At 56.0% G+C, this 12,589-nt stretch overlaps 2 protein-coding genes across 2 annotated transcripts in view; both read left to right on the forward strand.

Annotated features, from left to right (window-relative positions):
- The first annotated feature begins 436 nt into the window (after positions 1-436).
- On the forward strand, positions 437-7,728 carry KPTN (kaptin, actin binding protein). The gene is made up of 12 exons (XM_010946871.3): positions 437-755; positions 1,130-1,212; positions 1,318-1,402; positions 1,505-1,559; positions 2,761-2,836; positions 2,945-3,018; positions 3,224-3,333; positions 3,409-3,486; positions 4,266-4,341; positions 5,090-5,225; positions 5,313-5,495; positions 7,328-7,728. The coding sequence occupies exons 1-12, from the start codon at positions 533-535 to the stop codon at positions 7,439-7,441; spliced, it is 1,293 nt and encodes a 430-aa protein (XP_010945173.1). The 5' UTR covers positions 437-532; the 3' UTR covers positions 7,442-7,728.
- A 132-nt stretch (positions 7,729-7,860) lies between these two features.
- SLC8A2 (solute carrier family 8 member A2) overlaps positions 7,861-12,589 on the forward strand; it is a 31,835-nt gene continuing 27,106 nt past the window's right edge. Inside the window, exon 1 of the mRNA XM_074369340.1 lies at positions 7,861-10,137. The gene's annotated coding sequence lies outside the window, so the exon portion shown is untranslated. The remainder of the gene's footprint in view (positions 10,138-12,589) is intronic.

Raw genomic sequence — 12,589 nt, forward strand, 5'->3', positions numbered from 1 at the left:
TGATATGATGTAAAGAAAACTATAGAGCTATCCTGTTTGGGATCCAATACTGACTGCTTCTTCTAGCCATGTGATCTTAAACAAATTACACATCTACACCTCAAATTCTTCATCGGTAAAACATGTAGTACCTACCCCATCCTGCTGTGAGTTTAAGTAAACTGACAGAGGGAAAGCGCGTAGAACAGTTCCTGGTACTAAGGGCTATATCGAGTTTTACGGTCCTTTTTCTGCCTTCCGTACAGCCCACAGCAAGGGCCACCACTTCCCATCTTCAGGTCCAATCTCCTAGTGGCAACCACTTTGGCCCTGAAAAGGAACAGGGAGGAGCGCGCAGGCGCGTTGGGGCAAAGCCTGGTGGGAAGCCCAAGCAGCCGGGTTGGCAGCCATCTTGGTAAAGGGCAGCGACGGCAGCTTCCTACGTAATCAGTCTGCGCCACCAGTGGGCGCCGGGTGAGCCCAGTCGCTTCGGGAGCGGTGGGGTAGGGCGGGCCGCGGAGGGGACTATGCGGGTGAGTGGCTGAGAGGCGTGATGGCAGAGGCTGCCGTGGCCGCGGGCCCTTGCCCGCTGCGGGAGGACAGCTTCACACGCTTTTCGTCGCAAAGCAATGTGTACGGGCTGGCAGGCGGCGCAGGCGGGCGCGGGGAGCTGCTGGCCGCCACCCTTAAAGGCAAGGTGCTAGGCTTCCGCTACCAAGACCTCCGACAGAAAATCCGGCCCGTGGCCAAGGAACTACAGTTCAATTACATTCCCGGTGCGTGGCGCCATTGGGCTGGGGGGCCTAGATAGAAGTGTTGAGAAGGCTTCTGAGACTCTGTCTGTGCCGGGTCACCATGATGGGATCAGGGTGATGGTGATTGAAGGGAGTCAAGGCTGATAATTGGAAGGCATTGGTGTCAGAGGACAGGGATAATGGGGACCTACGGTATTAGGGTTCAGGATTCTTCAGACTTAGAAACCAGGATCCCTCCTACCATGGTGAAGGTGATCAGGACTCACTCGGACCCAGAGATCATAATTTGTTGTGATCAGAGATTACTGATTCCTAAAAGTCAGAGATCACCGTGATTAAAAATATTGATGTCATGAGTCTGCCTGAAACGCAAACTTTGAACTATCCTCTCCTAGTGGACGCGGAGATTGTCTCCATCGACACCTTCAACAAGTCACCCCCAAAGCGGGGACTAGTTGTGGGGATCACGTTCATCAAGGTACCTGGAGCCCCCTCCACCTACCCATTTTATCCTCCTTACTGAGTCTGACCCAGACCTCTCTTGCTGTCCCTGCTGTCCCCTGAGGCCAGTTTCTTCTCCCAGGATTCAGGGGACAAGGGCAGCCCTTTCCTTAACATTTACTGTGACTACGAGCCTGGCTCTGAGTACAACCTTGACTCTATTGCCCGTAAGTGTGGTCTGGAGGGAAGGAGGGATGCAGAAGGCAGGGGGTGGGGGTGGGGGTGCCTGTCAGGTCCCCTGTGTCTATCTGCTTGTGCTCCCCCTGCAGAGAGCTGCCTGAACCTGGAGCTCCAGTTCACTCCTTTCCAGCTGTGCCACGCAGAGTAAGTAAGCCGCAGGCATGATACAGTTAGGAGTGTGTGTGTGTGTGCATGCACGTTGGGAGGGCAGAGGCTGTAACAAACAGGAGATCACATACCTGCGTGTAGACAGTTAGACTAGTTTGTTTTTTAGAGTATTGTGCATTTAAAGTAGCCATGGGTCAGCCTTGGCTGATGGGCTACCATTTTGTTTTCCCCAAACTAGGTAATCTGAGAGTTAACTGAACATCAGTGTTCTAGACGTCTAGACTTCTCAAGTTCTAATGCTCTAGATTTGGGCGTTCCAAGATCCAGAAGTGCTAATTTTTCTGGAGTTACAAGTTCTGAGATTCCAAGATTTGGAAGTTCTACAGTTTGATGATTCTGAAATTCTATATCAAAGTCCTATTACTATCATCTTTCAAGGAGTTAGAATACAGACCATCTAGAATACTGGTGTTCTAGAATGCCAAAGCATAAGAATTCCATTCTAGAGTTCTGGATTCCATTCCAGAACACCAGTGGTCTCACACAGGACTTGGCAAACTTTTTCTGTTTAGGCCCAAATTAGGCTTGAGGGTCACAACTGCACAACTGCAAGTTGGCCACTGTAGCAAGAAGGCAGCCATTGCCACTGTGTAAATGAATGGGTGTGGCTGTGTCCCAGTAAAACTTTATTTACAAAGTAGGTTGGATTTGGCCTGCAGGTCACAGTTTGCCAACCTCTGGTCCAGCAGATGAGAGTTCTGGAAACCGAAGGTTCTAAAGCACAAATGTTCTGGATTATACGACCTGGGTGTTCTACCAGTTCTATAAGTCTGAATATCCATTAAGGCAATTTCTGAAAGTTCTAGTATTTCAAAGGAGACAGAAAATGACTTCTAGAACCCTGGGGTTCTAGGTTAAAGAGGTGCTAGTGTTCTGGGGTCCTGCAGCCTGTTCTAGAGCCCTGTGCTCATTCCTGAATCCACATCCAGGTGAGGGCTCTGGAAATAGAAGGTTCTAACACGCCAAGTTTCTGTGATTCCGAGGTTGGAAAGTTCTAGAGTTCTGTGATTCTGTGATTCTAGTTTCTACAATTCTACATCCTGATATTCTAACTCTGGATCCAGTGTCTGGAATCCAGAATGTTGCAAGAGTTTTTCCAAGACGTGGGTTTTCAAACACTGGGACTCTACCCCATTCATGTTCCATCACTCAGGGTTCTAGATTTTTCTGCTTTCAGGGTCCAGGTCGGGGATCAACTGGAGACCGTGTTTCTCCTGAGTGGGAATGACCCAGCCATTCATCTCTACAAGGAGGTGAGGCAGGGGAGGTGGAGGGGGGCCACTATGGGCTTGCATTAGGGCAGGGTGGGGAGTGAGGCTGGCTGCTGACTCCCAGTGGGTGGCGGGTCTTGATTCCCCCAGAACGAAGGGCTGCATCAGTTTGAAGAACAGCCTGTGGAAAACCTCTTCCCAGAGCTCACGAACCTGACCAGTAGGTAGGAGAGCCCATGAAGGAGGCCCGGGGGGCGCGGAGCAGGCAACCTCAGAGACATCAGGTGGTGGGACACGACCCCTTGAGAAATCAGGCCCACTGGGGGCCCGGGGCTGCCAGGAGTAGGGGATGCTCCTCGGGAGGTGAAGGTGGGAGCTGGGACCTGGTGACGGCCCTCCGGCCCCCTCTGTCCCCCCGCCCACCCCCAGCGTCCTCTGGCTTGATGTGCACAACCTGCCCGGAACGTCCCGGCGACTCTCAGCTCTCGGCTGTCAGAGTGGTTACGTCCGTGTCGCCCACGTGGACCAGCGGAGTCGAGGTGATGGCAGGGGCAGGGCCAGGGCGGGATACCCAGGACTGAGGGCAGGTCCCTGAGTCCTCACCCTCCATGCAGAGGTTCTGCAGACGTGGACGATCCTCCAGGATGGCCCCATCTCCCGGGTGATTGTGTTCAGCCTGTCAGCGCCTGAGGGTGAGCTCTGGGCAGAAGAGGCTCCCCTCCCCTATGTTTGTACCCCTCCCCCAAAGTGTCCTGCTCCCCAGCAGCCCCTCCTTCTGTGTGCCCCACTCCAGCCCTAGAGCTGCAATGTGCCCCTTCCCTCCCCTCAACGCTCTTGAATTTCACTTCCAGCACTTGCCCCTGTGGTCCAACCTTAGCTTTTACCCTGGAGTTAAACCTCTGCCTTTCCCTCGGTCCAGCCAGCCTTCACATGTGACTTGCTCTGATCCCTCCTCTGGGGCCTCTTCACTCTGTCTCTTGCCACCGTCCAATGCCAGACTTCTCTCATGGACTCAACACTGTCCCCGCCTCACTCGGGGTCTCTCCTTCCCCCCACACGTCAATCTGTTCCTCTTAACTGTGGTCCGTCCTCCTCCAGAGGTGCTCTTGGCCTGACCTCTGTGTCTGTCTTGCCCCGCGCACTGTGGCTTAGTCCCTGACGCTCCCACTCTGGTCTAACCGCCCACTTCTCCGCTGTCATCTTACCTCTGCCTCTTCTACGCTGATGGTCTCACCTGGGACTGTGCACTTTTTAAAGTGTCCTTTAAAAAGGACACCAGGAGGAGAAACAGGTGTCTGACCTCAATCAATCCTTCATGGCCTAACCTCCGACCCTCCCTCTGTATCGCCACCTCAAGTCTCTACTGAGAACCCCCTGTATTCCTCTCAGGTATTGGGTGTGGGGAGGAGGAGGAGCCTGGAGCTTCTCCCCTCACACCCACCCCCTCCCCTGATTCATATTCCCTCTCCAGAGACGGAGGACAGGCCCCAGCGGGAGGAGTACAGCGTGCTGGTGGCCAGCATGTTGGAGCCAGCGGTGGTGTACCGGTGAGGGGCCTGCGCGCGTGGATGCGGGCTGCCCTCAGGCCTTTGCGCTGTGGCTGAACCTTGTCATTCTCTGCAGACAGTAAACCTTTGGGTGAGGTGGTTCAGGGCTGGGCAGGTAAAGGTGTTCATGTCTCCAGGATGGGAGCACCAGTGTTTAAGTCTAGAACCTATAGAGGATTTGCTGAGGCCTTGGGGTGGGAACTGAGGTATCTACTCCCCCTGGATCAGGTGGACAAAGCATATAGGCAGATGTTTAACCCCTGGCTCCATGTAGGAGAAAGCTGTGGTTTATGGTGTCTGCTGATTTCCATGGTGTCAGTCTTCCCACCACAGCAGATTTTGAGCCACCGACATGATGCCAACCCACTGGCAAAATTTCTGAAAAATTCCTCTCGGCTCCCAAGAGCCAATTCATGCCAGCTGTGCACACCTCGTGGGCAGTGAAGTGTCTGAGCTGGGGCCGAGCTCTCGACACTGTGTGGGTGTCCAGACTGGAGACCAGGGGTTCCCAGAAGGAACAGTGTGGGTTTCCATTTGGAAGTGAGATGTTCCTACCTCCAGGAAACAATGCGGGTGTCCAAATCAGAGATGTGGCTATGAGGGTGTCCCGCTTGGAGACAAGGGTGTCCAGGCTTCAAGAGGAACAGTGTGTCCAGTCCTGAGCCGGGGAGCCTGATGAGGGTCCGGCGCTAAGCATAGTAGACGAGGCAGTCTGACCTCAGCCTCCCCGCTGCCATCTGACCCTCAGGGACCTGCTGAGCCGGGGCCTCGAGGACCAGCTCCTCCTGCCTGGCAGTGACCAGTTTGACAGCATCCTCTGTGGCCTGGTCACTGACATCGATTTGGATGGGCATCCGGAAGTCCTGGTGGCCACCTACGGACAGGTGGGACCTGAGGGATGGGGCCGCCGTCACCCACCCTCTCCACTCTCCCCCTCCTCCCCATGTGACCCTGACCCCTCGCCCCCACAGGAGCTGCTCTGTTACAAGTACTGCGGCGCAGAGCGCGGGCTCCCCGGGGCCGAGCCTGGCTTCCGCCTGCTGTGGCAACGGAGCTTCTCCAGCCCCCTGCTGGCCATGGCACACGTGGACCTGACTGGGGATGGGCTGCGGGAGCTTGCCGTGGTCTCCCTGAAGGGCGTACACATCCTGCAGGTAACCGGGGTCCCCTGAGGTGGGGAGTGAATGCCTGGCTTGTTGAGGGCGTGCTCTCTCAGGCAACATGTCAGGGAGATGGGGAGAAGCCACCCCCGGGATGGATCCGGAGACAGCAGACCTCAGCCCAGTCCCCCAGGGAGCCCTGGAGCCTGAGCAGACCTGCAGCCAAAGGGGTTGTTGGCTGCCAGCCCCTTCCTAGGGGAGGAAGTGATCTATTTCTGGGAGGTGGTCCCTGTAGGTCAAGAAGGAGTAGCTAGGGGCATTCATAGTGGGGGATGGGGCACTAGCCTGGTGAAGGGGACTCCGGTGTGACACCTGTCACCCCAAGGCCCCCTGGCCTCCCTCAGCCTCCTGAAAGTCTGTCCTCGTTCCTCCTGCTTTGTCTGACTCTTTCCCTTCCCTGGGGCCTCGCCTGGTTCTGCCCCCATGACCTGACCTCCACCTTCACCCTTCCACCACTTCACCCTCCAGGTCAGGCGTGGATGCGCCCTCCTTCCGCGGCCTCCCCTCTCCCTCCGCCTGTGGTCTAACCCCCAGCCAGGCTGCAGCTCTCTGCTGTAGAATAACCTCTGAACTTTCCATTGTGCTCATGCCCTTGAACAGTGGTCTGATGTCCAGCCTCCTCCTGTACTTTGACCTCTGACCCTCCCACAGCAGTGTAACAACCATCACCCCTGTTATGAAATAATACCCAACCTTTCCAGTGGTCCAAGGTCCAACCTGGAACCCTCCATTGCTGGTTTTTTAAGAGATGTACTTTATTTTTATTTATTTATTTTTAGATTAGGGGGGTGGTAATTAGGTTGATTGATTGACTGATTGATTTAATGGAGGTACTGGGGATTGAACTCAGGACCTTGGGCATGCTAAGCACGTGCTCTACCACTGAGCTATACCTCCCCCCTCCTTTGCTGTTTACCCTCCAAATAATACCATCTGACCTCTGACCTTTTCCCTATACCCCCCCGCCCCCTCCAGCCATGGTGTCCCTTTGTTAAGGAACCTAGTGTTTGCCTTCCCCATCCCTCTGGCCTGACTCCGGGATTCTTCCTCGTGTGGTCTAACCTGGGATCTTCCTACTGGAGTCTAACCTTACTGTGTCCTTTGCAGTCTCTGCTTGGGTCTTTTTCTATAGTCAGGTCCTCTGTGGGATGGGCCGGGTTAGGCCTCATGAAGACAGAGGTTGGACCCCAGTTCATGTGACAAAGATGGGAGCCCCAAGTTAAACAGAAGGTTAGACCCAGTGGAAGAGGCTGCAGTCCAGCCATGGGAGAAAGGGCTTCCATTCTCCCGTGGTCTCAGCATCCCAGCATCCCTCATGTGATCTGTTTTAAGCCAATTCACTGTGATCTCCTCTCTGTCCCTTCTGTTAGGGTCTGACCTCAGACCCTCCAACCAGAGTCTAGTTCTGTCTCCCCTGTGGCAATATGTCTCTTTTCCACTTGGGTTTGCTCCTTCTCTGTCCTGTTGGCCTGTCCTTTTCTGCCAGGGTCTCACCTTTTGTCTCCCACGCTGTGGTCTCACCTGAGCCTCCCTCCAGGGTCACACCTCACTCCTGTATCATGCGAGCTCTTTTGTCTTCAACCAGCCTCATCCCCTACAACCGAGTTCCAACCTCAGACCTGCACATCTGGGGCTAGGCTTTGTCCCACGCACTGGAAATTCATTGAAGGCCATCCCCTGGGTCTGATCTTTACCCTGTCATCAAGAGCCGTTCCCCGCCACACACACACAGTGGTCCTCTCTCCAAGCTCCCAGCCCTTGGGGTGTCTAACCCACAGCCCTCCAGCTCTGTCTCAGCCCTGCCCTCCTCCTCCTCTTCCCCACAGCACAGCCTGATCCAGGCCTCAGAGCTGGTCCTGACCCGGCTTCGGCATCGAGTGGAGCAGAAAAGGCTGGGAGACAGGGCAGGTCCAGGGTCTGCTGAGACCCCCACTTCCTGAGCGCCCACCCACTGCCCACCCCAGGCCTGCGACAACTATTGCAAGGCTCACCTCCAGCCTTCCATGGCAGGGGAAGCATCCTGAAGGAGGAGATGGTCCCCCAGACCCTAGGGTGGTGGAGCTGTGAGCCCTGCTCGAGTTCCACCCCAGGGTGCCCTGTGACCACAATGCTCCCCTCTCTGCCTCATCGCCCCCATTTGAAAATGGGATGATCTCACCCAACCCCCCTTTTGCCCCTGATGAAAACTGGTCAACCAATGATTCTTTCTATGTCCAGCAGAGCTGAACTTGCCCTTGTCTTCATTCTTTCATTCCCTGGGTGTTTGATGAGGGGCTGCCGTGTGCCAGGCTCTGTGTTGGGAGCTGGACTCGCCCTGGAGAATGGAGGGAGGGGAATCCGGGGAGAGAGAATCCCAGGTCAGACCCAGAAGCACGACTGACATCAGAGCATAATGTAGATTTCAGAGACGAGGAGGGGAGGCCCTGCAGGAAGACTGAAGTCGAGCCACCTGGGAAAAGACTGTAGACTGTAAGGGCGGGGTCTGTAGGGTTAGACCTCTGTGAGTGACCTGGGGTTGCACCCCAGCAGAAAGCTCTGGTTCTGAGGTCAGGGAGCAGTGGGAAGACAAGGAAATTGAGCCTCAGAAGAAAGGATGTGGGTGGAAAGAGCTGCTGCGGGGACCCTGCGGTCAAATTGGAGCAGAGGGTCTGAGGCTCGACCCCCTAAGAATAGTGCTGGAGTTGGACCGTAGCAAACATGACTAAGGTGAGACCTTGTGCTGAGGGCCAAGGTTAGAGCCCCACAGAAAGTGACTAAGTTTAGTTCCCATCTGGGGAGTACTGAGACGACACCCAGGCCATAGGTCCCTGGATATACCATACCGGGAAGGACCCAGGTTAGAGCTCATTGAAAAGCCCAGGGGTTGGGGAACCAGGGAGTTGGAGACAAGGCTGATTTCCCTGGCCTGTGGCTGTAGGAGTTGCCCCGCCTGTGGAAGGAGTCAGAGGCTTACATCTTAGGGATCAGTGGAGGGCGGGGAAGACAAGAAATCTTGCCAGGAATAGAATCTGGGCCAGGCGGGTGGGGGAGTCATTCCTGAGCGGGGTCCAGGCTGGTGGGGAGGGTGGGCTGCTTCCTTCCCGGGGCAAGGGTTGGGTAGGACTCCTGGTTCCTGGGAGGGACGGGCAGGCACCACGGTCATTCAGACCATCTGTCTACCTCCTCCTGTGGAAGTCCACCTATCAGCCTGACCATCTGCACCGACCGTGAAGACCAAACTACCAGTGCCCCACAGTGGGTTTTCAGGAGGCAGAAGCCCACCAATTCCTGGCCACCCTGTCTTCATCTCACCCCCAGAACTCAAGCCCAAACATGGGAAATCTCAGGGAACTGGCACTAGGTTGTCTGCCTCCTCTCCTGGCAGTGGGCCCGAGGGTGTCCAGCCTGAACTGGCAGTGGGCACAGGCCATTGGCACGAGCAGGTCTCCCTCCCAGCACCAATCTGCAGAGGCGGAGTACTCCGCCACCTGCTGTCCTGGGTGGGAGTGGGAGTCTCAGGTGGGAGTTGGGGTGTTTAGTTCGTGATGATGTGGGTCTGTGAAGTGTGTGCGTGTGTGTGTGTGTGTGTGCATGTGTCCACATCGGGGCTCATGAGTTTGTGTATTTGGCGCCCGCCTGGTCCTTCGCAGCTCACTTCCTGACTTCCTGCCAGCCCCTCGGTCTGGGACAGCGTGTGGTGTAGCAGTTAAGGGTGGAGAACCCGAAGCCACACTACACCATTCTGGGCATCAGTTTCCCCACCTGCAAAATGGGGCTAAAAGCATCTACCCATGGGGCTTTTAGGACGGTCAGTTCTGTCAACATGTGCCAAGCGCTTTTAAAAATGTTATAACAGTGCCTGGCACATGGTAAGGGCCGTATGAATGGCAACTTGTTATTATTATTAAGGAGTGCCTTTGTGGTTGTTTCTGGCTGGTTTTGTGGGGTTATGTCTGCCGGCACAGCATGTGAATTTGGATCAGACTCTAGCTAAAAACATTCTTGCCCTCCCCCCTCCCAGGTTCTGGGAGCCTGGAACTATTTGTAGCTGTTTTGCCTCGTTGGCCCTTGTATGGATCAGAGACAGTATGTGTGTTTAGGGGGGTAGTGTGTGGGGTTTGCGTCTGAATGACCCCCACAGCCCACCCCTCAACACACACACACACACACACAACACACACACACACACACACACACACACAAACACACACACTCTGCCCTCTGCCGCTGTCCCTTGCCTGTGGTGCTGAACACAGAGGGTGGGTGGGAGGCTTGGGCTGCCTCATCCCCCACCTCCTCCTGCCCCTCCTCTCTCCAGGCCCCTCCCTGCCTCCCGCGCCGGCCTCCCCTCTCCCCGCCTCCTCCTCCCCCCTCTCTCTCCAGCTCCTCCTCCTCCCTCCCGGAGCTCTCCCCTGTCTTTCCTCCTCCCCCTCTAGCCGACTCCCCCTCCCCCGTGTCCCTCCCCACCTCCTCCTCGCCTCTCCTCTCCTCCCTCTATCCCCTCTCCCTCCCCTCCTCCCTAGCTCTCCCTCTGTCTCCAGCTCATCTCTCTCTCTCTCTCTCTCTCTCTTTCTCCCCCTCTCTCTCTCTGTCGGGCGGAGTCGCCCACCACTGCCAGCCCAGTACTGGGGAAACCTTCTCTAGGCTGTAGCTGCAGGTAAGCGATTCCCAATGAGGGGGAGCTTGGGGGAAGGATGGTGCTACACCAGGTGGGGTGCGGGGGGGGGTGGCATTTGAGGAGCCAGGAGCCGCTTCTCCCTAAGCTCGGTTATGGGGGACACGGGGGGCTGCACATCCTGGGCCCAGGTACCAGGGCCCTAACATGGAGTGGGGGGTGCCACCAGCAGCCAACATCCTCAAAGCCTCCTGCATTTCAGGGAGCACAGTGGGCTGGGGAGGGGGTGCCTCCTGGGCACTGAGGGGGTGAGGACACCCCACCCCGTCTGGGGCAGTACCCACCCCCACTGCGTTCTCTGCCTCCGCCCCCGCCTTCCTGTGTCTGAGTCTCATCTTTCTGTGTCTCCACATCTCTCAGGGGTCTCTGTCCTGCGGGGTCTGTCCGCCTCTCTGAGTCCCTTTCCCTGTCTCCATCAGTCTCTCACTCTTGTCTCTCTATCTCTGTGCCTGGGTTTGTTCTGAGTCTTTCTGGAGCTCTCTCTCTGTAAGTCTTTGGGTTCTTTCTGTCTTCCTCTTTTGCCATCTCTATGTGTTTCTCTCTGTCTCTGGTCTCTCACTATGGTCTCAGCTTTCCTGTGTCTCTCTCTCTTCCCATCTCCGCGTGTGTCTTCCTCTCCCTTACCCGTTTCTCTCATCTCCATCTCCATCTCTAGGCACCTGGTCTCTGTTTCTCTCACTCTCCTCTTCTCTTCCTCTCCCTGGTAGTGGATTAACTCTCATCCTACACACCTTCGTCTCTGCCCCTGGCCGGGGGAGAGCTGGAGAAGATTCCCCCCTCAGAGTGGGCTCCCCTAGAAGGCATGGAGTCCCCCAAACTCCTCTCCCTTCTTCAGCCGAGTTCCCCCCATCCTCCCAGCTGGCATCCGCCCATCCCTCCCCTGAGGACAGAGCTCCTCTGCTCTCCCTTGCCTTGTTTCTGGCATTCAGAGTCCAGTCCTTTTTGCAGTCTAACCTGTACACTTTGTAGTGGAGACAACCAGTCCTGTCTTCCATCCAGTCTCCCGATTCCTGGTTCATATCAACAGGACCAGTCTTCCTGCAGTCTAACTTTCATACCTCTTTTGCCATTTGTCCATTTCCTGACTCATTCATTCTTTTGGCAATTACTGAGCACTGTTCCTGTTCCAGGCACAGCTCTAGATAGCCGGGTCTGACCAGGCCAGTCCTTCCTGCAGTCTCGCCACCATCCCTCTCATAGTGTGCCAGCCTCAGACCTGTCTCTCAGTAGGAATAGATCATAGAAGCTTCTCCACCACCTCTTGGGGGCTCTAAGAGGGCCCTTCTGAGTCTAGAGGTCCCTGGCCAATATATTCTCTTCTTTCCTGTGGAGAAGGGGACCCCAGACAACGCGGGCAAGATGAGTGACAAGGGGAGAGGTGTGGGGCTGAGCTTGTGATGGGGTGATGTCCTCAAGTGCCCACTTGGGGTTCCAGGTGAGATAAAATGAGCATGCACTCTCTCTGCCCCTGACTTGAAGCTGTGAGACTTGGCCAGGCTATTTCCCCCTCTGGACCTCAGTTTACCCATTGGCGTATCATAGCCTGAACCCTGGGACTGTGTGCGAGTGTGTTTGTGTGTGTGTGTGTGGAATTCCCCAGGCTGGGACACTGTGTGCTGGTGGGAGAACCTGGCTTACCCTGGGGCTGTCACCGTGCATGTTGAGAAGGGTGTTTCCCCACGGAGGGGCAGGCAGCGGGCACCCCCTGCCCCTGCTGTGAACACAGTCAGGAAGCAGCTTCCCTCTCACCAGTGGGAGGGGCATGAAGGAGGGGTTCCATCTGGCCTACCAGACTGGCCACCCCCACCCCCTGCTCAGGCTTGGGGTCCCATTCTACCAGTGGGTCTCTGAAGGGTGTGTGAGGAAGACCTAGGGTATTCCCCCAACTGGCCTAACTGGCCACTGGCCTACGAGGCTGGGGAGAGATGGCCCCAGGGGACAGTGCCCACCATCTGCCCTCCAGAGTCCACCCTGGCCTCAACCTGATCCTTTTGCCCCTGGATTCTAAACCCAGATTAGGTTCCAGGGCTGCTGGTGGAGTGAGGGAGGCAGAGGCAGGGGCCTCCAGCAGAGGGGACCCAGCTGTCCCCAGTGACAGGGCTCAGACCTCTTGGTCGTTCATTTCACAAATATTTATCTAATGCTTGCTCTCTCTGACCCCACCTCCCTCAAGCCTCAGCAGGAGGAAAGCAAGTTTTGCAGGAAAAGGCATTGAACCAGGCTGCTTTGCCTAGCGCCAGGGCAAGGGGGGTGAGCCTCAGGACACCCACTGGCTGACCCTTGTCTCCCTTGAGGACTGAGGCAGGGGGGACAGGGGTTGGACTTGAGGGAGGACTTCCCAGGCCATGGTCCTTTTTCGAGAGAGAAGGAGTAAGTTGCTGTGGGTGAATTCTTGACTCCCAGGCGGCCCTGGCTTCTCCTGAAAGCTGAGGAG

This window comes from Camelus bactrianus, chromosome 9, assembly GCF_048773025.1.
Source record: "Camelus bactrianus isolate YW-2024 breed Bactrian camel chromosome 9, ASM4877302v1, whole genome shotgun sequence".
Classification (NCBI taxonomy): domain Eukaryota; kingdom Metazoa; phylum Chordata; class Mammalia; order Artiodactyla; family Camelidae; genus Camelus; species Camelus bactrianus.

Excerpts from the sequence above, each read along its gene's own strand:
- KPTN (XM_010946871.3), top strand. The coding sequence starts at position 533 with ATGGCAGAGGCTGCCGTGGCCGCGGGCCCTTGCCCGCTGCGGGAGGAC. Across the intron at positions 1,560-2,760 it reads TTCCAGCTGTGCCACGCAGA|GGTCCAGGTCGGGGATCAAC; the intron begins GTAAGTAAGCCG and ends TTCTGCTTTCAG. Across the intron at positions 5,226-5,312 it reads TGGTGGCCACCTACGGACAG|GAGCTGCTCTGTTACAAGTA; the intron begins GTGGGACCTGAG and ends TCGCCCCCACAG.